The sequence below is a fragment of the Procambarus clarkii genome, chromosome 43 (assembly GCF_040958095.1).
Source record: "Procambarus clarkii isolate CNS0578487 chromosome 43, FALCON_Pclarkii_2.0, whole genome shotgun sequence".
Classification (NCBI taxonomy): domain Eukaryota; kingdom Metazoa; phylum Arthropoda; class Malacostraca; order Decapoda; family Cambaridae; genus Procambarus; species Procambarus clarkii.
Window position 1 is genome coordinate 37,018,427 of NC_091192.1, and position 25,952 is coordinate 37,044,378.

The following is a 25,952-nucleotide window of genomic DNA, read 5'->3' on the forward strand; positions in this document are numbered from 1 at the left end:
CAATATTTTAAGCTGTCAACTAGTTTTTGCCAAAAGATGTATGTGGTTGACCAAGTTGAGATTGGCGGACGCTGGTCTAGTCCTATGGTAATGATTTCCCTGTGAATCATAGCATTGAATGAAGTGCTATGATTCTCACGTGGCACTTTCATATGTGCCCCATGAGAGGCTAGCAAGGACATTACAGGCACATGGAATAAATGGTAGAATATTAGAATGGGTAAAACAATGGTCCCCTAGCACTGGTTAAAACAAAGAAAACAAAGGCTTGTGCTAAACGGGAGTGACTCTGGAGATACTGTATGTGGCGAGTGGGGTGCCACAAGGGTCCATTTTGGGGCCAACCCTTTTTATCATATACATTAGTGATATAGATGAGAATATTACAAACCACATCATCAGATTTGCAGATGATACTTAAGATTTATGATAAAGTGGGAAGTGAAAATGATATTGAGGCCTTACAAAGAGATCTACATGAACTCTACAAATGGTCAGAAGACTGGCAAATACCTTTTAATATCGACAAATGCAATACCTTACATTTGGGGCTTAACAACCCACGCCACATGTACCAAATTAACAACATTTCCTAGCAGCAGATTGATGAAGAAAATGACCTTGGAGTCAGAATCTATAATTGAGCAAAAGGTGCATAAGTGGGAGCAGCAGTAAAAAAAAAAAAAAAGTCGATAAAACCCTAGGAATATTCAAGTGTACCTTTGACTTAAAGGAAAAGTGTTTTTTTTTTTTTTTTTTTAAATACAGAAGAGTTCTTACATTCTTGTACAGCCACTAACAGGCATAGAGTTTTGGGCAAGTCCTTAATCCTAATTTTCACACACACACATCCCCAGGAAACAACCCGCAGCAGCAGTTTACCTCCCAGGTACCTATTTATTGCTAGGTGAACAGGGCATCAGGATGAAAGAAACTCTGCCCATTTGTTTCCACCTCCGCCAGGGATCGAACCCGGACCCTTAGGACTACGAAACCCTAGCACTGTTCATTAAGCCATCAGGCCCCCAAAGGTAGGCCAAGTAGGTAGTTAATTCTACCAATATATTTATATATACAGTAGTTATATAGTAAAAGGTAGTTATATATGGTAATTATATATAAAAGGTAGTTATTAAACTGTAAATCTATGGTGCGCCCCTTACTTTGATTATTGTATCTCAGCATGGAGACCTCATCTTCAGAAAGACGTATACAGCTGTTTTGGAGAAAAGTTCAAAACTGGGCAACATAACCAAGTCCACTCTCATACCAGGAACGGTTGAGGGCCTCAGGGCTAACAACACTGCAAACCAGGCATGACAGGGCGAATCTCATCGAAACTTAAAATCTGAACAAATTGGAGGACGTTGACTCGTACAATTTCTTCAAAAGGTCAGGTGTAACACAAACAAGGAGTAACTGTTTCAAGCTCAACAAGCCACAATGTAGGACTGAGAACAGGAGATGCTTTTTCACTCACAGCGTTATAAACCCAAGGAACTTCCTACTTGCAAGGGCCAAAACTGTCAACTTTTAAAGTTCAGCTGGAAAAGATCATAAAAGCAAATGGGGGGGGGGGCCTTTGACAAGCCGCCGGCTTCTTGTCCTCGTCGAGGCCAGTAGTGTTAGTGGCTCTCGGGTAAACTCAAGCACAAGTTAGATATGTAAATGAGCTTGGTAGGATATAAATAGGAGCTGCTTTTTATGGTCCAACAGGCCTTCTGTAGTTTCCTTAATTTAATATGCTGCTTGAATATATAAAAAAAAAGTGATTCATGAACATAACTATAAAGCAACAAGTATTGTTAGGTTAGGAGATGATGCTGGCTTAATTATTTAGTGGTCAAACCTGTTGTCTCGAAAGGAAAGTGATACAGCAAGATGGAATAGTAAAAGCATGTGTGTTACAGGCTAGAGTGTTGTTGTTGTCAGGAAACACTTATATATAAACATGGTTTGTTTATGGTACAACTAAATTTTGCCTTTATAGATTAGGTTAATGTTTTGATTTACCAGTGATTTTCTGCTAAGGGGCAGATTCATATACAGTGGTTCAGTAGATACTTGTTTTTGTTTTTTGTAAATTCTTTGAGTGGTTAATAATTATGATGTTCACAGACTTGACCCTTGGGAACATGAAGGCGCTGATCCTGGTGGGCGGGTACGGCACCAGGCTGAGGCCTCTCACCCTCAGCAGACCCAAGCCTCTCGTTGAATTTGCCAACAAGCCTATTGTGCTACACCAGATAGAGGCACTGGTGGCAGCTGGCGTCACACAGGTGGTCCTGGCTGTCTCTTATCATGCTGAACAGATGGAGCAAGAGCTGGCACAGGAAGCTCAGAAGGTAAGAAGTAAGAGAATACCTCCACCCCCCCATCCCCGTTTATGTGCAGTATATTTCTGTATGTCTGGATCACGTTGCAACCCGTTCTCGCAAATTCGTAAAGTCAATATTGACTTATTAACTACGTGCATAGGTGATATACTAAACATAATAGATACCCTTAAAAAGATTCATAGAAAACACCGACCTTACCTAACCTTGTTAGTATCTTAAGATAAGCATCTTATTGCTTCGTAATTACAATTATTACCTAACCTATAATAGGTATAGGTTAAGTAATAATTGTAATTACGAAGCAATTAGATGCTTATCTTAAGATACTAGCAAGGTTAGGTAAGGTCGGTGTTTTCTATGAATCTTTTTAAGGGTATCTATTATGTTTAGTATATCACCTATGCACGTAGTTAATAAGTCAATATTGACTTATTAAATTTGCGAGAACGGGTTGCACTGATACGTTTATCCTTCAGAGGTCTCCTTACCATGGGAGTGGTCATGACAGATAGACCTCTAATCAGCCCCATATAAACATGAAATATTTTATACAACGTAAGTTATAATGAAATGTATCTAGTGTAATTCTCCACATTCTTAAGTCTTATTAGTTTTCTCATGCAGGCACCCTAAGTGTTTCTATTGACCTATTCTACCTCTTCTCTCACTTCACACAAAGGTAAAACCAGCCCATATTCTGCTATACAGTACATCAAATTATGCTTTTTATAAAGGTTTTTGGTATATTAGTCAAGTATTTGTGTACTGTAATCTGTCAGTGTCTTAAGTTAAAGATTAGTCTGTATATACTGTAGTAATACTCAAGACTTTAATGAAATTAATATTAACTTTACCTATTTTGCCTAATGTAAAAATATCTAATTTGTGGTGACAAGATAAATAAGTTTTGGACTTAAAATCTCTCCTCTTATTTGTTGTATATTTTATACTCGTAGCAATATACTGTATACATATCTACTCTTTCAGTTGGGGATTCAGATTACATTCTCCCTGGAGGAAGAGCCCCTTGGCACAGCAGGACCTATCAAGCTGGCTCAGAGCATTTTGGCCTCCAATGATGAACCTTTCTTTGTCCTGAACTCCGATGTCATCTGTGACTTTCCTTTTACTCAGATGGTCAAGTTCCACAAACAACATGGCCGTGAGGGCACCATTGTGGTATGTTGTATTATTTAACGTGGGCCTTATATTGTGGAGGTCTTTGTACCCTACACCACAGCTCATGGTCTGCTGTATTGACACACGAATGCACCACTTTAAATTATCCATAATGCTGTTTTATCTTTCAGTGAATCCTGGGTAAGATGCCAGTTTAAATACTAATACAGTGTACCTGTATAATATTTCCATGGGTCAACCAGCTCCCATTGGAGAACAATAAAGGGTTTAAGCATACTTTGCCAAATGTGTGTTGTATATTTTGCAACACTGAAATGTCACTGAATATAAATTCCATACTAGCGTGGGTAATGAAAAGTAAAGGCAAACTTTAAACAGCGTGAAAAGTTTACTTAGCACAGTGAAATTACTCTCATTAAGACAGCAGACAACCCCAAAAGTATAAAAATAACATAGGCATTGAATGATTAATATATCTCATTACTGCAGGGGCCCCATTTCTTTTACCATGTCGTGGCCTAGTCGACTAAGGCAGCATCTGGGATCATCCCGGGCGTAAGTTCGAACCCTCATCACGGCCCTTGTGGATTTGCCCCATTTAGATTGTGAAATTCAGCTTTGATTATTGTACTATAGAATGCACAGTAATTTACTTGTGCAGGTACAGAGAAAGATGAGAAAGTTAATCCTTGGAACTAGAAACCTTTCATATGAAAAAATTATTAAGAAAGCATAATTTACATTTTATGGAATATGGAAGGGTAAAGAGTAACATGATTGAAGTATGCACATGCATAAAAGGGTATAAGGATATTAAGGTGTTAAATATATTGCCACAAAGTAGATTATGAAACAATGGTAGATTATGATTCAGTGAAGACCTTAGTAAATGCCAGCTTTAGTTTTAAGCAAATTTTAAATATACAGTACAAGACAATGTACCCAGCTGTCCCCCCCCCCCCTTCCTCCCTCCCCCCCACCCCTCCCCACAGGAGGGGGAAAGGGAGATTCGAACCTTAGGTAGCCTTGTGCTCCAAACATAATAGTGTAACTAGTGTGGGAAAAATTCTGGGATTATGTTGATAAGAGATTTACATAGGACTTGAAAATTAACTACTGAATATAATTAATTAAAATGCAAAAAAGAAACTTGCAAATTCTCATGTAAGGGCAAGGGTTGTATGTTTGTGTTGTAAGTGCAGATTGTGTGTGTCCTTGATACTGGTAATGGGGTGTAGCAGTAGGGTCCTCAAGGCTGAGCTGGGTCATTGACACCACAATACATACAGTACCTGCTGGTATCTTAACACATTTAGTGTGTGTGTTATTCAAGGATATGATCATTAACACAGTTCTATAAGTGTAAACACTGGTATGGGTCATTATCAAAGATCTCAACTAGGTACTGTACATAGTTTAACCTGGCTCTAGAAATATTGTAACAGCCAATTATAAATTGTTCTGATACTCTCAACAAAATAGTTGTATAATACAAGTATGATGTATGGGCAATATGCAAAGAAATTATTATATACAATAAAATAAAAATAATTTGATAAATTAAGATTAATGGATATGGCAATTAAATGTATGATGAGTTATACTAAAGAAAATATACACAAGATAAAAATTCATATTTATATGAATATTCAGCAATAAAAGAGGTTCAGTCACTGAGAAGGTAAATCAACTCACTGATTGGTGAAGCATTGCCTCCCTGCATAATAACTCAAATTATATATAGATGTTCTCACCTAGTTGTGTTTGTGGGCGTTGATCTCTGGCTCTTTGGTCCCGCCTCTCAACTGTCAATTAACTGGTGTTCAGATTCCTGAGCCTACTGGGCTTTATCATATCTACATTTGAAACTGTGTACGGAGTCTGCCTCCACCACATCTCTTCAGCCTCCACCACATCTGTGTTAATGTCACAAAGCATGCTATTGGCCAATCTACGCTCTAAAACAATTAATAACTTATCCTGAAATTGAGAACTGGAGCCTAATCTGGCAAGTTGTCAGATTTATTTATTTATTTATTTATGCATATACAAGAATGTACATAAGGAATGTGAGGATACAATTATGGTAATTACAGTCTTGTAAAGCCACTAGCACGCGCAGCGTTTCGGGCAGGTCCTTAATCTAAGAAAATTTTAAGGAGGTAAATACTTGCAAAATTTATAGACAAAAAAATGATAACAGATTACATGGAATGAAAAAAAAAAAGATGAGAGAAAATTATAGGTACAGTATATTAAAGCACATAGGTAGCTATGATTGATTGCAATGACAGCTTAAAATGGTAGTTGACAACAAATTGGTAGGCACAATACAGCAGAAACAATATAAGATTGATTGCAATGACAGCTTGAATGGTAGTTGACAAAAATTGGTAGTCACAATACAGCATATGGCTAGCACATAAAAGAAGACAGCAATGAACACAATGATAAGGTTGTTTGATATTACATAAAAATTAGGAGATTGGGTACCACTAGGTACAGAGCAAATTTAAAGCTCAGTGTAGGAAACTAAATAGATGAAGTTAGGTACTTTTTGGTTTTGCTTTTAAATAAGGCAAAAGTTTTACAGTTTTTCAATTCACTAGGGAGTGAGTTCCATAGACTAGGTCCCTTAATTTGCATAGAGTGTTTACACAGATTAAGTTTGACCCTGGGGATATCAAAGAGATATTTATTTCTGGTGTGGTGATAATGGGTCCTATTACATCTGTCCAGGGAGAGTTTCAGAGCATGGTTTGCATTTAAGAACAGGGTTTTGTAAATGTAGTTGACACAAGAGAATGTGTGGAGGGAGTTAATATTTAGCAAGTTTAGAGATTTAAACAAGGGAGCTGAGTGTTGTCTGAAAGCAGAGTTAGTTATTATTCTGATAGCAGATTTTTGCTGTGTGATGATGGGCTTAAGGTGGTTTGCAGTGGTAGACCCCCATGCACAGATACCATAATTAAGATAGGGGTAGATTAGTGCATAATATAGTGAGAGGAGAGCAGAGTTAGGAACATAATATCTGATTTTGGAGAGTATACCAACTGTCTTAGAGACTTTCTTAGTTATGTGTTGAATGTGGGTGCTGAAGTTGAGTCTCTTGTCTAGGAATAGGCCAAGAAACTTGCCATCATTTTTATTACTGATGTTAATGTTGTCTATCTGTAGCTGAATTGCATTTGATGATTTGCTTCCAAATAAGATGTAGTAAGTCTTTTCGATGTTTAATGTTAGTTTGTTCGTTGACATCCATAAGTGGACTTTTTTTAATTCATTATTCACAACATTATTTAGTGTATGTGGGTTGAGGTTTGAGTAGATAAGGGTAGTATCGTCAGCAAACAATATAGGTTTGAGAATATTAGAGACATTAGGCAGATCGTTTATATATATAAGAAATAGAAGAGGTCCTAAGATGCTGCCCTGTGGCACTCCAACGGTAATTGGTAGAGTGGAAGAAGTTGTATCATTGATGGTTACATATTGGTGTCTGTCACTAAGATAGGATCGGATGTAGTCAAGGGCAAGGCCTCGGATTCCATAATGCTGGAGTTTAAATAAGAGGTAGTTGTGATTAACAGTATCAAAGGCTTTTCTTAGGTCAATGAAGAGTCCAATCGGAAACTCATTTTTGTCAAGGGCTGAGTAGATAATGTCAAGGAGACTAATGATTGCATCATTGGTACTCTTTTGGGACCGGAAGCCAAACTGGCAGGGGCTGAGTATGTCGAATTTTACGAGGTAGGAATAGAGCTGTTTGTAAATAATTTTTTCAAATATTTTTGATAGAATGGGTAGATTTGATATTGGTCTATAATTGTTTATGTCCGCCGGATTGCCTCCTTTATGGACTGGCGTTACTCTTGCTTTTTTGAGGATATCAGGGAAGGTGTGACACTCTATAGATTTGTTGAACAGTAGTGCTATGGGTGGGGCAAGGGCATGGGAGGCTCTCTTGTACACAATGGACGGAATTTCACTGGTGTTCCCTGCCTTGGTTTTTAGAGAGTGTATGATGGACACAACATCTGCCGGGCTGATTGGTGAAAGGAGAAGAGAGTTTGGATAGCTGCCTGAGAGATATGTGTTAATATGTGTCTGAGTCTGTGGGATTTTACTGGCAAGATTAGCACCAACCGATGAAAAGAAACTATTAAATTCATTTGCCATTTCTAAATCAGTTGACGGTATATCCCCATCCTTGTAGAGTTTTATTTGGTTATGTGAGTGTTGTTTAGTTCCTAGGATACTAGAGATAGTTTTCCAAGTGTTTTTCATGTTGCCTTTTGCTTCATTGAATCTATTCACATAATATGCAAGTTTTGCCTTTCTTATGATACTGGTAAGCATTGATGAGTACCTTTTAGCTACTTCCTTTGAAACTAGGCCAATCCTAACTTTCTTTTCATATTCATGTTTCTTGTTGATTGAGTTGAGAATGCCATTTGTGAGCCATGGATTGTTTAATCTTTTGTCAGTTACTTGCTTTGTAAGAAGGGGACAATGAAGGTTGTAGAGGCTTAGAGTTTTGGAGAGGAAGAGGTTAGCTAATGAATTTATATCATGGGTATTATTGAATTCAGAATCCCAGTTAATATTGTGAAGTGCCTCTGTAAGATTGTCTAAAGCTGATTCACTGTGTAGCCTAAATGAAAATTTCTTGCTTTTTGGTGGTGTTATGTCCATGTTCGCTATGAGAAAGGTAGGATAGTGGTCAGTTGTTCTGTCGTAGATTATACCAGATACAAGGGGAGCTGTTATGTTTGTCCATATGTGGTCCAAGGTAGTGGCTGATGTTTGAGTGACTCGGGTAGGTTTGGTGATAGTGGGGATTAGCATACAGGAGTTCATGCTGTTAAGGAAATAGTCAACTTGAGAGCAGTTTTGTTGACCCAGGTCAATATTAAAGTCTCCTCCCAGAATGATGTGGTTTTTGTTGAGATTGTTGTTTATAATAAGATTCCCTAGGTTGTCTGAGAAAGAAGCTATGTTAGTATTAGGAAATCTATAGATGGCTCCAATAGTCAAAGAGGATTTAAGGGATTTAATTGTAAACTGAGCAAAAGTATATTCACAGTAGTCATCTCTGTCACTAATAACACTGTTGCAGATAAATGTATCTCGGTAATATATAGCTGTGCCACCACCTTTTTTATTAGGCCTACAGTTATGAATGGCTTTATAACCAGCTAAGTTGTAGAGTTGGGTATAGTCTTTATTTAGCCAAGTTTCTGTTAAAATAATGAACGATAGGTTAGTACCTAGTGCTGTGAGTAGTGCATTTAAATCGTCAAAATGTTTACCAAGTGATCTAACATTTTGGTTATAAACTGATAGATAGGTGCTATTTTGGAGTTTGTTTTTAGCCTGGTGTGCTGTGAAATACTTACAATAATGATGATCAATGTGCTGGTTGGTATAGATATGAGACAGAAGATTTTGATCAGGATCAATATCAGTGTGCATAGAGATGCAGAGGGATCACGATACAAGATACACGATAAAGCAAAACACAAGAATAAGAGCAGATACAATAAAATAGTAACAATTTAGAAGTAAAATAAAGATCCAATAGATAGCCAGGGAGGACACAGAAGTTACATAAAATAAAACACAAAAAATCAGTAGAGACTGACAATATAAATGTAAAATAAAAAATAATAAGAAAAATAATAATCATAAAAAAATGATCTTGAAGATAATTAGCTTAGTAATGGTTAATTAACAGGGTAATAAAAAGCCCTAGGTTTAGTGACAAGGGGATTAACTAAGAACAAATAATTAAGAGTATAAAACAGGCAAAGATGACAAACAAAAAATAAAGTAAAAATTAAAATAAAAATAAAAATAAACACCTTTGGAAAGGAAAGGCAGAGCTTAAGTACACTTTGGTTGTATGTGAGACTACAAATTATGTTCTGGTTATTCAGCTGATATCCCACAGTCATCCAGGAAAGAAGATGATGTTTCTCCTGTTGAAACGAGGCTCTATATGTTGACGGAGATATGGCAGCCTTGATGTTGGTTATGTCCCTCGTAGCTTCTGCTGTGGGGAAGTGTTCTTGAAGCAGTTGCTAGGATGAGGTCACAATAGAGGAAACGTGGCGAGACTCCTGGTACCTGAGCTCGACCTCACTCCTCTTGATAAGTTCTTATGGTCGAGTTACAGATCAGGGACTTCCTGAGTATCTAGGGAATTATCACTGGTGATTAGATAAGTAGTTTGTGTGGTAATGTCTATTGAAAATGTTATCAACCCCACACACGTGCACACCGTTTCGATATCAACACACTTCCCTCCGGTCCTGGGGGCTCCTGCCACAGGCAAGGTGGCTCCCTTCCTAGCAGTCAGGGTGCCTGACTGATTATGGATTGTTTATGTTCATTATCACAATAATCAGTCTTGACTAAGTTTATTTACAAGCTAAACACTTAGTGGACTTAAAGATTATTGACAGTACTTAATAGTACAATTTGTCCTTTATTATGGATTTTGAAAATGTCACTGGAAGCTATTATTTTGTTCCAACAATATTTTTTTTATTATTAGCTCCTTCTGGAAGCTTCTAGATTCTTGATATTACATGGACATGCATTGAACCCAATGGTATACTTGACCAAATGGTCGTGAAGGATACTGATGTGGATACTGATGATTCTTAAATCATCAAAAGAGATATGATTCTGATGTAAATTAAAGATATAATCTGTAAATATTTAATACCTCAGATAATATTATTTGGTGGAATTTTCTACATCCAGTACGGGAACCACTTGACCATTGCAGACTGTTAAGCCGTTGGTCAAATAGCCGAGGCTATTTGACCAACAACCCAACAGCACTCGCAATGGGAGGAGATCACCAATCATTTTCATCAAATCAGTCACTACTGAGGAAAACATAAGCCTCAAATGTACAACACACTTGCATAAACACACAAGTTATATGTAACGAAAGAACTCTTACCCGTGAAGGATTCAAACCTGTGAGCGCCTATTGCTCCAAACACAATAGCATATCCAGTACAGTAACAACTTGACCATTGCAGACTGTCAAGTCAATGACAGCCGAGGCTATTTGACCAACGACCTAACAGCACTCACAATGGGAAGCAATCACCGATCGTTTTTATAAAAAAATAAAAATATATACTGTACTTGCCTAGTTGTACTCACCTAGTTGTGCTTGCGGGGGTTGAGCTCTGGCTCTTTGGTCCCGCCTCTCAACCGTCAATCAACAGGTGTACAGGTTCCTGAGCCTACTGGGCTCTATCATATCTACACTTGAAACTGTGTATGGAGTCAGCCTCCACCACATCACTTCCTAATGCATTCCATTTGTCAACCACTCTGACACTAAAAAAGTTCTTTCTAATATCTCTGTGACTCATTTGGGCACTCAGTTTCCACCTGTGTCCCCTAGTGCGTGTGCCCCTTGTGTTAAATAGCCTGTCTTTATCAACCCTGTCGATTCCCTTGAGAATCTTGAATGTGGTGATCATGTCCCCCCTAACTCTTCTGTCTTCCAACGAAGTGAGGTTTAATTCCCGTAGTCTCTCCTCGTAGCTCATACCTCTCAGCTCGGGTACTAGTCTGGTGGCAAACCTTTGAACCTTTTCCAGTTTAGTCTTATGTTTGACTAGATATGGACTCCATGCTGGAGCCGCATACTCCATGATTGGTCTGACATATGTGGTATATAATGTTCTGAAAGATTCCTTACACAAGTTTCTAAAGCCCGTTCTTATGTTAGCCAACCTAGCATATGCCGCTGATGTTATCCTCTTGATATGAGCTTCAGGGGACAAGTCTGGCGTGATACCAACCCCCAGGTCTTTCTCTCTGACTTCTGAAGTATTTCGTCTCCCAAATGATACCTTGTATCTGGTTTGCTTCCTACCCCTATCTTCATTACATTACATTTGCTTGGGTTAAACTCTAACAACCATTTGTTCGACCATTCCTGCAGCTTGTCCAAGTCTTCTTGAAGCCTCAAGCTGTCCTCCTCCTGTCTTAATCCTTCTCATAATTTTGGCGTCGTCAGCAAACATTGAGAGGAATGAGTCTATACCCTCTGGAGATCATTTACGAATACTGTATCAGAAACAGGATAGGTCCGAGTACAGAGCCCTGTGGGACTCCACTGGTGACTTCACGCCATTCTGATGTCTCACCCCTCACTGTAACTCTCTGCTTCCTATTACTTAGGTACTCGCTTATCCACTGGAGCGCCCTACCAGTTACTCCTGCCTGTTTCTCCAGCTTGTACATCAGCCTTTTATGGGGTACTGTGTCAAAGGCTTTCCGACAGTCCAAAAAAATGCAGTCCGCCCATCTTTCTCTTTCTTGCTTAATTTTTGTCACCTGATCATAGAGTTCTATTAAGCCTGTAAGGCAAGATTTACCCTCCCTGAACCCATGTTGATGGGTTGTCACGAAGTCTTTTCTCTCCAGATGTGTTATTAGGTTTTTTCTCACAATCTTCTCCATCACCTTCATGGTATACAAGTTAAGGACACTGGCCTGTAGTTCAGTGCCTCTTGTCTGTCACCCTTTTTGTATATTGGGACTACATTAGCCATCTTCCATATTTCTGGTAGGTCTCCCGTTTCCAGTGACCTACTATACACTATGGAGAGTGGCAAACAAAGTACTCCTGCGCACTCTTTCAATACCCATGGTGAGATAAGGTAAGATAAGGAAATTCTCTACAGGACTAAATGCATATAAAGCCCAAAAGCCCGGCGTGAAAGTGAGAAAATGAGAGCGTGTTGCACGGGAGCGCACAGGAGCAATAAAATGTGTACACTTTGGACATCTCAATTCTCGTCCTAGGTTTTTCCTTTTGGTATCATTGTGTTTGCAATAGAATTCCCTACAGGAGTATATGCAAATATAAAGTCCAAAAGCCCGGCGTTACCCACAGCAAACAGAGAAAGTGATGGAGCATTACCCCTGTGAGCGCTAATAAAGAGCAATAAAATGGGTATACTGTTTTCAACTTTGTTACCTCAATTCTGGTCCTAGGTCTTTCATTTTAGTATTATTGTATTCACCACGAAATTCCCTACAGGGGTATATGCATATAATGTCCAAAACCATGGCAAAACCTTCCCGAAAACGCTGCTACTTTTGCCGCACTGAGGACTCAATGCAGAGTCCTCGCCGGACATTCCTCTAGTAAATGGGGGACTCGATGCCGAGTTGTTGCCGAACGAAAGTGTTAACACTTTCGCTCGGCAATTAATAATTAATTAATACTGGTGATAATAAGTTGTCTGTGTTGCAGGACTAGTTGGTACTCACCTAGTTGTGCTTGTGGGAGTTGAGCTCTGGCTCTTTGGCCCAGGTGATGAATGTACAGTACACTGTTCTGTACATTCATTCGAGTTCTGTGACGGGCTGCTTCCACTTTTTGCTTGGGTGGGTTGGCATAGCCCAGTATGTATTAGCTAGCATTTATATTACAGTACTGTATATACATTTCTTGCTAAATATGTGCTTTCTTATAAAATTGGGTATCATATTTTATATAATGTTAAATCATTGTCAAAATACATACAATACCAACCATTAATCTTATGAGGAGGTTTTTAGGGGATTTGGCCCTAATAAATGGTCTTGTGACAACTTCTTGTCCAGTTTCTGCTAATTTCAATATTTATTGTGATTTGTAGTTATATTTTCTGTGGTGAGCCCCCCTAGAGCTATCAGGCTAATATGCAGTTCATTAGACCAGGACATTAGTCAAAGAAGTTCTGCCTACTGGGGACCACGAGCCAGAACCTGGCCTCCCTCAGAGAGGCAAAGGGAGCAATGACCTATGGAAACCCCCTTGTACTTGGGCAAGGGGGGGGGGTCATTCTATATCTGCCATTGACCAGGGTTAGCGCCCAGAATGGTAGGCAAAACAAAACAGACCTCACATGGTTAGAAAATTGCAACCAAAAACCGAACAGAGGCAGAACCCCCCTTAATTTCCAAGCAAACAAGCAAACTTCACACCATGCCACTGCACTGCTCTTCCGTGAAGCCCCCCCCCCTTCCCCCCAATCCCACTGTGCCAGGTACCCAACCTCAGTTCATTGGTTATTGCAATCCAGAGCAGTCATCAACTCTGGCCTCAGTTTCCTGGCACTGTTTTACCTTTGTGGTGTCTGCTGCTGTTCGTGGTGTGGTGGCCAGATGTAACTGAAGTGTACTGGGGCTGCATGTACTTATGGCAGCCCTCCCTAAGTGCCCTGTGAGTACTACCCTTGTGTGTTAGGCTTATCTTCCCTGGTTTGTTTGGGACACCATTTCCATAGGGGTTTTTGCTGCTTGGCATTTACCTCGCCCTTAAGGCCAGCAGGGGTTTTGTGGCCCTTGTTTGGCCTTGGGTAGGACATGGTATCATTTGCTACTTGGGGCTCAAGGTGCTGCACAGCTTGCCTACCTATGCATCGGCCGGCTTTTGTTCCTTCTAGGGATGTTGTCCTTTTTTTTTTTTTGCTTTTTGTTTACTTGCCTGGAGGGGGGTTTGCCTTGTTTGGTTCTTGATACACTTCTGTTGTTTTGGTGGCCCTCCTCTAAGCCCCCATGATTGTATACGTCGCAGGGGTTCAGCTTTACCAGTTTCCCTTGTTAGTTTGGGCCTAGCTGGTTTTGCAGTACTGTACCTTGCCTGGGCTTCCCATATCAGTTTGCCTGCGGGCCCCCTGGAAATCCTCATTTGGGGCTCACTGGACCGATGGATGCATCTTCAGAGTTCCACTTCGCCTCACGCAAGTTTGAAGGTTGCTATGTGCCCTTGTCTCAGGGTGACAGTCACTGCTTTTGCCTCCATCATGCTGTCTGTTGGGTCAATGACACCTTTGACCTGAAGGCTTGAAAGTTGTGTTCTCTGCTTGTTCTCCACTTACTCATTCTTATGACTTTGATATTCGGGTACAGGCAGCATCCATGTTGCATGCTAGGTTTAGGTTTCTGCAAAGCGCTATGTTGGTTGCCCACTTGGATGCCCCGAGGCTGCCCCGTTTTGGTTAGGCATTGTTCGTCCTGTTCCCCCCCCCCCCCCACCTTCTTGTTTCCTGCTCCGAAATGTCTGCAGGTTTTGGGGTCATGGCGGGGATTTTAATTGGTGACGAGACTCGGGTGGCTTCGGGGGCCGCCCCATTTGGGCTGGGGACGGAAGCATTCAAGCCTGCTGCTCCTGATGAGGCTTTTGTGCCTTACCAGCAGACCCCACTTCTTTGCTGCCTTTTCTTCAGGGGTAAGGGGCATGGAGGATGGCTTTGCCCCGGGGCCTCTGTTGGGGAGTTCCCGGGACTGTGGGGGGGGGGGAGGTGGAAACCCATTAGCAGTTCTGGGACTGTTTGCCCCTTCTTGGGTTTTGTGCCTTCTGGGTGGGGAGGGAGGGGTTTGTCCCTTCTGCTTTGTTTCACACATTTGCCAGCATGATTTCGGCTATCTAGCGTCAGAAGCTTCTCCTTTTCATTTTTTCTGTCGTGCAAGTGCTTCCCTGCCTGGCTGCCAAGACGGCACTGCGGTTTGTTTGTTTACAAGTGCCTGGGAGTGTGCGCTCGCGTTTTGGGGGTGTTTTTTCGCCTCCCGTTGCTGTACTCGCCTAATTGTGCTTGCGGGGGTTGAGCTCTGGCTCTTTGGTCCCGCCTCTCAACTGTCAATCAACTGGTGTACAGATTCCTGAGCCTACTGGGCTCTATCATATCTACATTTGAAACTGTGTATGGTGTCAGCCTCCACCACATCACTTCCTAGTGCATTCCATTTATTAGAGCTGTGTCTCTGTTTTGTTATTTACTTTGGGGCATTTTTCCCTTTGTTTCACTGGGAACATTTGGGTGTTGTTTTTTCGCTTGATTTTGTGTTTTTCTGTCTGCGTTTGGGTTCTGGCACCTGGGTTTTGGGCCCAGTGTCTGTGCATGTTTGCTCTACCTGCTCCTACAGCTTTTGATCCTCGGTTTTCGGTCCGTTTCTGGCTGTTTTGGCCAGGGGTTCTATCTGGGTCTTGTGTTTGACCCTTCTTTCTGTGGTGCATTTCCGCCGGCAAATGTGGTAGTTTGGTCACCTCCCAGGTTCTTTTCTGGGTTCCTTTGGGCTCTTCGGTTTCGTTCCGGAGGTTTTTCTTCCTCTTGGGTTCCCCTTTGGAGGTTCAGGGGTTGGTTCCTTGGTGGTTACCTCCTGTGCACCCCGAACTTGACTCTTCTGGATGATTCATGGGCAGTTTGGGTCGTGTCCTCCAGTCTGTGGTGAGATTGGGGAGGGGGGGAGGGCTCCTCCTCCTCTGACACTGCTTGCTCGGTGTCTGAACCCCGGGGCATTTTCCGCGGCTCGCCTCTTCCAGCAGATTGAACCAGTTCGGTACATGGCTGGTTCGGTCTTCTCCTATGCTCTTCACGTCTGGTCTTTTTTATGTGGGTTTATTGCCATCTCTATTGTCATCAGGTGGCTTCATTGTTGGTGTCCCGCCTGAGAACTTTGTCTCGGCAACAGTATGAAGTTTCTTAGCATTCTTTCCACCATTTTCTCTCTTTGTAGGTTGTCTTCTATTTCTGATCAGGTTGTCTGGTTCTTTCTTTCCTGACTTTCAGGACCATCATTTGATGCCGAATACTGTCACATTGTTTCGTGCGGCACTGGCGGAGTCACTCCAACTTGCATTTGATGTAGATGTCACTTCTGCCCCATTGCATAAACTTTCTTGTGCTTTGTTTCACCTCCGGCCTGCTCATGCTCCAACTGAGCCATCCTGGTCCTTGGACAGGGTGCTCTATCTCTATCTTCCTTAATTCATGGTGACCCCTTCAGTTCAAGATTGTTTTTCCAAGGCTCTCTTTCTGTTGGCATCATCATCAGTTTGTACGGTTGCAGCCTTCTCCTTCTTTTCTGGCGAAGAACAAGATGGCTGCTTTCCAGAGGGGTCCTTGGGTCATTGATGCGTAGTTAATTAGGCCAGGGGTGCATCATGTGTTGTCCGGTTGCAGCTCATCGCCATTATCTGTGCTCCTTGACTTCTGTGGCCGGGGATGCACTGTGGGTTGATCCGGTTTCCCTCGTTCCCTTTTCCAGGGCTCGGGTCTCTCAAGTCGTCCGCAGGATTATTAAGTCTAGCCTGCCTGTAGTCTATCCTGGGCCTATGATGTTTGGAAGTTTGCTGCTTTGGCTGCCTTCTTTGGAAACATGTCTTGGGCTGATATTGGGGCACTGGGATTTTGGAGGTTGAACAGGGTCCTGGCTGTCCATTATTTGGTCAACATGCTTGGTCCTAGGCATCCATGTGTGACTTTGGGTTACTGGTTGTAGCCAGTTGTCTCGACTTTGAGTTGACAGACACATGGTAGCCACCTTCTGGGTATGTCATTCTTTTCCTTTGGTTATGTAGCTCCCTGGAGCTGGAGGGGCTCCCCACAGAAAACTAGCATTGACTGTAATGAAACGTTACTTTTTGGGTGAGCCCTGGAGGCTCCCTGGCACAGGAGCCAGGGAACTCCCTGGATGCTCCCTTCGAATTGAGGTTGGGTAGCTGATGCAGTAGGTTGGGGGCGGGGGAGAGGATGTGCGGAAGAGCGCTGTGACGCCGTAGTGTTAAGTTTGCTGGTTTGCTTGTTTCCTTGGGATTTGAGGGAGTTCTGCCTCTATGTTCGACTTTCGGTTGCAATTTTCTTAACGTGTGGGTTCTGTTTTGTTATGCCTACCTTTCTGGGTGCCTAACCCTGGTCGATGGCAGACATGGAATACCCCCAAGTACAAGGTGGGTTTCCATAGGCCATTGCTCCCTGTACCTTTTTGATGGGGCCCAGGTTCTGGTTCGTGGTCCTTGGTAGGCTGAACTCCTTTGACTAATGCCCTGGTCTAATGAATTGCATATTAGCCCACTAGCTCCAGGGAGCCTCTGGGGCTCACCCAGAAAATGGCATTTCATTACATTCAACACTTCTTTTTTTTAAGTGTAGAAAAATTTGTCCTTAAATAATTTAACTTGTGTTTGATAACAGGTGACAAAGGTAGAGGAGCCCTCCAAGTATGGTGTGGTCATCTATGATGAAGCCGGCAAAATTGATCGCTTTGTGGAGAAACCTCAGGAATTTGTATCAAACAAAATCAATGCAGGAATGTACATCTTCAACCCATCAGTTCTGAAAAGGATAGAGGTACAGTATATATGGAGTTCTAGATTCCTAAGTGTCATTATAGGATGAGAGCTAAGACTGTCTTGTAGGTTTTTTTGGTCATCACTAAATATTTTTGAAGCTGGCACATGCCACCCTCATTTAATTTATTTCACCCATGTATTGCTCTGTATGCAGAACAGAATTTCCATGTATTTTCTGTGGGGAGCCCCTCTGGCTCCCTGGAGCTATCGGACTGATATATGTTATATTAGTCTGGGGGCATCAGTCAATGGAGTTGAGCCTACCTGGGACCATGAGCCAGAATCTGTCCCCCTCAGAGAGGCACAGGGAGCAGTGACCTATGGAAACCCACTTTGTTTCCAATTGATTCTTGTCCTTGCACAAGTCTTTCACTAAACCCTCAAGACATAAAACTTTGCTACACGAAAGGTCATTAAGTTAAGGTGGTTAAATTAAGATGATATTAAGTTACTAATGGTGTTAAGGTGGTGGTGGTGGTTGTGTGTAGGGGCAAGTTGGATGGGGGTGTGGGTGGGTGGGGTTGGGGATGTAATGAATGAATTAGTTTAGAAATGTTGCAAAGTACTGTAATGATAGAAGAATATGACCCCCTAGGTATAGGCCAATGTAAAGCTTGGGACGGGCGATTATACCCTGCTGAATGATATACATTAGTCTGTGTGCCATGAGAAGAATTTCAATAAAAGTAATAATTAAATTAAAGGTATCAAATAAATCAATATAGTGTATATATACAGCAGTAGTAGTTTACTCACCAGATTCGGTGGGTAAACTACGAGTCGAATTGAAAACCAAAATGTTATAGAATTAGGATATGTGTACTGTAGTATTTTTGTCAATACTATTGTTCAAGAAGTACAATACCGATGAAGTTGTCGTTTTCAGTGTCGTCCCATGAGCATCGAGAAGGAAGTGTTCCCGTATATGGCCGGGGATGGACAGTTGTATGCTCAAGAACTCCATGGGTTTTGGATGGACATAGGACAGCCCAAGGATTTCTTGACAGGAATGTGTCTCTTCCTTAACTCCTGTAGGATTACTAATAGCGCCAAGCTTTATAAAGGACCAGGTAATATTTTGTTACTGTATAATGCTTTTCTTTAGTTTTGAGTTAACTATGTACATAATCACAGCTTCTGTGTATCCCTAAAATATATTGTTTGTAATGCTGTTCTTAAGGCTTTTAAAGGTGTATTTAAAGACAAATGATCAAATAATGATCGTGTAAAACTCTTCTATTTGCTCCACTGTTAGCTCTAAAACCCAAGAAATATGGTCTAACTATATAGTACAGTATTTTAATGCCTCATAAATTTAAAATAATCCTTTGGATTTCTGGGGGTGGAGCCTCCTTAGTGGCTCCCTGAGGTTACTTGGAGATAGCTTTCCCCATACACAGTCACATGAGTCTTTGGCATCCTGTTGGCCTACCAGGGACCTAGAGCCTGAACCTGGTTCCCCCAGCACAGATACAGCAAGTGGGTAATTGTTAAAATTACCCTCACAGGGAAACCAAGCAGAAAAGTAGACAAGACTGTTTTTACCTATGGTTGCTTGATATGGTCAAGCATACCAAGCAACCAACCAAGGGGTCGATGCCGTTTGGCTGGACTAGTCGAGGTGGGGGTTCCTGTACCTTTTCCTCCAGCTATTGCTCCAGGCCCTTGCTTGCTTGGAGACTTTCCAGGGACAAGTAGTCCTCATGGCCCCATGGTGGCCGGCCCAGGATTGGTTTCAGAGGTTGTTGCTTGGTGTCCAAATGGAGGTTTTCCCGCAGCTCCGCCTTTTTCAGCAGATCGGTCTGGTCTGTTACCAGACTGGTTTGATTTTCTCCTCGAGGCTTTGTGTTTGGTCTTTTTGAATGAAGTCTATCACCATCTGTATGGTGATTAGGTGGATCCTCACTGAACACTTTGATATTGTCTTCTCCTACCACCCCTATTCTTTTAGTAAGTGTGTGTATATATATATATATAACTCTATTTAAAATTTCATTGCACAAAAAGGGTTACAAAATTGGTTACATGCCGGGTACAAGAACAAGAGGTCATAGATATAAACTAACTAAACAAAGATGCTGAAGAAATATAAGAAAATTCACTTTTGCAAACAGAGTGGTAGACAGTTGGAACAAGTTAAGTGAGAAGGTGGTGGAGGCCAAAACCGTCAGTAGCTTCAAAGTGTTATAGGACAAAGAGTGCTGGGTAGGCAGGATACCACAAATGTAGCTCTCATCCTGTAACTACATTTAGGTAATTACACAAAGAAAATGGGGACATTGAAACAGATGATAAACTCAATTTAAGGAGAGGTCACTATGGGGAACTTCGAAATTTTTTTAACGAGTGTAATTGGACAAACTTGTTGCTAGGAAGGGAAGTAAATGAAATGTATGCCAAATTTTGCAAAATATATGATGAAGGCACACAAACATTCATATCAAAACAGATGCAGGGCCAGAAAACAAGATTGGTTCAACAGAAATTGCGAGAAGGCCAGAGAAAAAAAGACACAAAAATGGAATCAGTATATGAAGAGGCCAAACCCCCAAACATACCAGGGATACCAAGATGCAAGAAACATCTATATGGCAGTAAGGAGAGAGGCAGAAAGAAATTTTGAAAAAGGTATAGCGGATAAATGTAAAACAGAACCAGGCTTATTCTATAAATTCATAAACAACAAATTGCAGGTAAAGGATAATATCCAAAGGTTGAAAATGGGAAACAGATTCACGGAAAATGAGAAGGAAATGTGTGAAACATTATACAAAAAGTTCCAAAGTGTTTTTGTACAAAATGAAATCTTCAGAGAACCAGATACATGTACGATAAGAATTCCAGAGAACAACATAGAGCGTATAGAGGTGTCTAGAGATGAAGTGGAAAATATGCTAAAGGAGCTCAGTAAGAACAAAGCAGTTGGCCCAGATGGAGTTTCACCATGGGTTCTGAGAGAATGTGCATCTGAGCTCAGCATTCCACTTCACCTGATCTTTCAGGCATCCCTTTGTACAGGAGTCGTAGCAGATGTGTGGAAACAGGCTAGCATAGTTCCAATCTACAAAAATGGAAGCAGGGAAGACCCCCTCAATTATAGACCTGTATCATTGACTAGTGCAATAATGAAAGTATTGGAAAAACTAATCAAAACTAAATGGGTAGAACACCTGGAGAGAAATGATATTATATCAATCGGACAGACAGTATGGTTTTCGATCTGGAAGATCCTGTGTATCGAATTTACTCAGTTTCTATGATTGAGCCACAGAGATTTTACAGGAAAGAGATGGTTTGATTGACTGCATCTGTCTGGATCTAAAAAAGGCTTTCGACAGAGTTCCACATAAGAGGTTGTTCTGGAAACTGGAAAATATTGGAGGGTGACAGATAAGCTTCTAACATGGATGAAAAATTTCCTGACTGATAGAAAAATGAGGGCAGTAATCAGAGGCAATGTATCGAACTGGAGAAATGTCACAAGTTGGGTACCACAGGGTTCAGTTCTTGCACCAGTGATGTTTGTCTACATAAATGATCTACCAGTTGGTATACAAAATTATATGAACATGTTTGCTGATGATGCTAAGATAATAGGAAGGATAAGAAACTTAGATGATTGTCATGCCCTTCAAGATGACCTGGACAAAGTAAGTATATGGAGCACCACTTGGCAAATGGAATTTAATGTTAATAAATGCCATGTTATGGAATGTGGAATTGGAGACCATAGACCCCACACAACCTATATATTATGTGAGAAATCTTTAAAGAATTATGATAAAGAAAGAGATCTAGGGGTGGTTCTAGATAGAAAACTATCACCTGAGGACCACATAAAGAACGTTGTGCGAGGAACCTATGCCACACTTTCTAACTTCAGAATTGCTTTTAAATACATGGATGGCGATATACTAAAGAAATTGTTCACGACTTTTGTTAGGCCAAAGCTAGAATATGCAGCGGTTGTTTGATGCCCATATCTAAAGAAGCACATCAACAAACTGGAAAAGGTGCAAAGACATGCTACTAAGTGGCTCCCAGAACTGAAGGGCAAGAGCTACGAGGAGAGGTTAGAGGCATTAAATATGCCAAAACTAGAAGACAGAAGAAAAAGGTGATATGATCACTACATACAAAATAGTAACAGGAATTGATAAAATCGATAGGGAAGATTTCCTGAGACCTGGAACTTTAAGAACAAAGGTCATATATTTAAACTAGCTAAACACAGATGCCGTAGAAATATAAGAAAATTCACTTTCGCAAACAGAGTGGTAGACGGTTGGAACAAGTTAGGTGAGAAGGTGGTGGAGGCCAAGACCGTCAGTAGTTTCAAAGCGTTATATGACAAAGAGTGCTGGGAAGACGGGACACCACGAGCGTAGCTCTCATCCTGTAACTACACTTGGGTAATTACATACATACATACATACATATACACACTGTATATATATATTTTTAAGTATTTTGTCTGTCTTTGTATGTCTGTCTGGGAGGGGCACTATATAAAAATTTTCACTTTACCTTTTTTTTGTAAAAGGCGTTGTAGGCAACGTCTTGGTAGACTCGTCAGCCAAAATTGGAAAGAACTGCCGAATTGGGCCTAATGTCACCATTGGACCCAATGTGGAAATAGAAGACGGGGTGTGCATCAAGCGGTGCACCATTCTCCGAGGAGCAACCATCAAATCTCACACCTGGCTGGAGAACTGTATCATAGGCTGGAAGTGCATCGTTGGCCAGTGGGTATGTTGTCTTGTGTGTTTTATTGTTTGGCTTCTTGTGGTGTTTGAAAGGAACAGGGTAAAAGTTGTGAATGCCTTATGCTAGTGGATATCCTTAGCCCTAAAATGACCTTGCCACTTAAGAGTCCTACATCGTAGCTCACATGACAAAATAAGTTTGCAAAAGTAATTTAAAAAAATTTACAATTGACGATTCAAGCACTAGGTAATGGAGTAGCGATTGGAGCCATTTAAGGGTTAAGGTGAACCTGATGTTGAAGTGAATGTACAGTAGTTTGCTAGTTGAAATTATTCATATACTGTATATCAGCATAGGTCTTCATTCACAAAATTTAACACCAACATCTTTATTAGATAACTCAAGGTTGTAATATTCCACGTACAATAAGAGAGTCTTGGAGCATATTGTAAAGCTGTAGCTGTTGCTCTGGCTTCAGCGTGTGAACCTTTTGGAGAAGTTTCTGAGGAGATGTCTCAGAGATGAAGGTCATAATGTATACATTCACAAATGTGGCCATCAAATACTGGCAGTCAAAGCGGTCCATCATCCCACCATGGCCAGGAATAACATCACCAAAGTCATAGGTATATGCTTAACTATGCACGAGCAAAGGCCGGACTGCCAAAGTATTAACACTTTGGCAGTCCAGCCTGTGTTCGTTTCTGACTTTAGGGCTTCCCAGGCCACTTAGCGATGTGAAGAATGCTTAAAATCGTTTTATGTTTCCTAAGTTATTTGTTGCAATATAGGTGTCAACTTTGTTGTCAAAATGTCCATAAATGAATTATCTAGAGAATGGGTGCAAAACCAAAAGTTTATGTTGTAGATTATAGATGGCAGTAGTGATAATGCAAATGTTAATGAATAGCAACTGGTTGATGCATTTTGTCATTAGAACATGAAAGTGTTATAGTCATTACACTAAAGTTGAATTTAGGCCCCATGGTGTGTGAACATAATTTAACACAACTCTCTTACTTCAGCTCCTGAGAAACCTCATTAATTTAGTTTTTCTTAAATTTGTCTTTAATTTTTTTCTGAGAAGCCAGGATAAAGTGAGGAAGGTGTAGTAGTATCTGTTATTTGATATAAAGTTATTTGTACTTAATGGCAGCCATAACACCTGTGTTGACTATCAGTCAAGCCGACTGCATGTGCATGTGGGCCTGTCAACATAACTGACTGCATGTGCATGTGGACCTGTCAATAGAGCTGACTGCATGTGCATGTGGGCCTGTCACTGGAGCTGACTGCATGTGCATGTGATCCTTATTGCTTGAGGTGACTGCATGTGCGAGTCACCCTGTTGGTTGAGGTGACCGCATGTATAAGCTGGCCTGTTGGTCGAGGTGACCATGTGCATGTTGGCCATTTGGTTGAGGTGACCATACATGTGTCAGCCTGTCAGATGAGATGATTGTATATGTGTGTGTGTCGGCCTATTTGTTGAGGTGAGCATGTGTGTACATGTCGATCAAGGTGACAGCGTGTGTCGGCCTCTTGGTTAAAGCGACAGTGTGCATGTCAGCCTGTTGTTGGTTGAGATGACCACATGTGCATGTCATTCTGTTTGGTGAGGTGACTGCATGTGCAGGTTGGCCTGTTGGTTGAGGTGACCACATGTGCATGTCAGCCTATCTGGTGAGATGACCTTGTGTGCATGTTGGCCTGTTGATTGAGGTGACCGAGGGTCAGTCAAGGTGGTCAGGGTGACAGCATGTCTGTCAAGTTGACCATGTACACATTTGTGATGGCTATCCTTCTGTTTGGTATAAAATATTATATATATTTTTTAATTGTTTCTGTAGCTTCCATTCTCTAAAAGTACAGTAAATCATTGCTTCCAAAATTATCCAGATACACACAGCCTCTTTATTTTCATGTAGTAAGTTTTTCTGTATTCACCTAGTTGTGCTTGCGGGGGGTTGAGGTCTTCTCTTTCAGCCTGCCTCTCAACTGTCAATCAACTATTACTAACTACTAACTTTTTTTTTTTTTGCCCCACACATCCACACCCTTCCCCAGGAAGTAGCCCATAACAGCTGTCTAACTCCCAGGTACCTATTTACTGCTAGGTAACAGGGGCATCAGAGTGAAAGAAACTCTGCCCCTCTGTTTCTGCCGTTGCCGGGAATCAAACCTCGGTCCACAGGACTATGTATCCAGCGTGCTGTCCACTCAGCCACCAGCGCCTTTAGGTTTTTCTGTGGGGAGCTCCTCCGGTTCCCTGGAGCTATCGGACTGATATATGCTATATTAGTCTGGGGGCATCAGTCAATTGGAGTTCAGCCTACCTGGGACCCCGAGCCAGAATCTGTCCCCCTCAGAGAGGCACAGGGAGCAGTGACCTATGGAAACGTTCCCCCTTGTGTTTGGGAGCATTCCCTGTCTGCCAACAACCAGGGTTAAGCACCCAGAAAGGTTGGCATGACAAAACAGGCCCCACTTGGTAAGAAAATTGCAACCGAAGACAGAGCAGAGAGCCAGAACTCCCCCCAAACCCCAAAAAAACAAGCAAACGTCATACACCGCCGCCGCGCCACTTGTCTCCACATCCATTCTCGGGAGAGGGAGGGGTTGGGGGGAGCCAAGCACTTCCCCGCACCTTCAGCTCATAGGCTGATGCACTCTGAAGCGGTCGTCGACTCTGGCCTTGATTTCTTGGCAGTATTTGTGCCTTAGTGGTATGGTGACCAGATGAAATTAGAGTACTGGGGCTGCATGTGCTTAGGGCTGCCTTCCCTAAGCACCCTTAGGTGGACCACTTCGCATCGGCGTGGTTTCTGTGTCTCCCGATATATGTGGCACGCTTCCCTGACTGCAGAGCCATTGTGGTCGATGCCTTTCAGCAGGACTGGTCAAGATGTGGTTACCTGTACCTCTTCCCCGGCTGTTGCAGGTCCAGTTGTTGCTTCGGGTTCTGGCTCGTTTGGAATCTTCCCGCAGGAGAGTTGTCCTTCTGGCCCCTTGGTGGCCGAAACGGAACCAAGACGGAGCACCTTGGCTTCAGGCACAGCTTGCTCGGTGTCCGAACCAGGAACCAGGTGCATTTTCCACGGCTCCACCTCTTTCAGCAGATCAGACCGGTTCGGTACCTGGCTTGTTTGGTCTACTCCTCCACTTTAATTGTCTGGTATTTTTGACGAGGGTTTATCACTACTTGTTTGGTGGTCAGGTTGATTATTTGATGGTGTCCCACCTGCGAGCTTCATCTCGGCGACGATATGAAGTTTCCTGGCGTTCTTTTTGCCATTTTCTCTCTCTTCATAGGTTGTCGTCTATTTCCGATCAGGTTGTATTGTCCTTTCTTTCTTTTTTCCCTTTTTCAGCACCATCATTTGAAGACCAATACTGTCACCTTATCGTGCGGCGCTGGCAGAACTGTTTCAGCTTGTGTCTGAGGTGCATGTCACTTTGGTCCCATTTTGCAAACTTTCTTGTGCTTTGTTTTACCTCCAGCCTGCTCATGCGCCGCCTGAGCCATCCTGGTCCTTGGACTGGGTGCTCTCTTCTCTCTTCTCCTTAATTTATGGTGGCCCTTTCAGCCCCTTTTTTAGGTTTGG

General features: G+C 41.8%; 1 protein-coding gene across 4 annotated transcripts in view; it reads left to right on the forward strand.

Annotated features, from left to right (window-relative positions):
• The window catches only part of LOC123755797 (GDP-mannose pyrophosphorylase B), a 67,695-nt gene that overhangs the window by 41,091 nt on the left and 652 nt on the right, over nt 1-25,952 (forward strand). For 3 of the 4 annotated variants that reach the window (XM_045738613.2, XM_069300280.1, XM_045738612.2), the window contains exons 2-6: nt 2,119-2,345; nt 3,327-3,518; nt 17,483-17,638; nt 18,527-18,710; nt 22,184-22,389. In XM_045738613.2, coding sequence (XP_045594569.1) covers nt 2,136-2,345; nt 3,327-3,518; nt 17,483-17,638; nt 18,527-18,710; nt 22,184-22,389 — 948 coding nt within the window. In that variant the 5' untranslated portion in view covers nt 2,119-2,135. Of the gene's footprint in view, nt 1-857; nt 1,032-1,182; nt 1,393-2,118; nt 2,346-3,326; nt 3,519-17,482; nt 17,639-18,526; nt 18,711-22,183; nt 22,390-25,952 lie in introns of those variants that run through there. The other variant, XM_045738614.2, reaches the window with a different exon arrangement.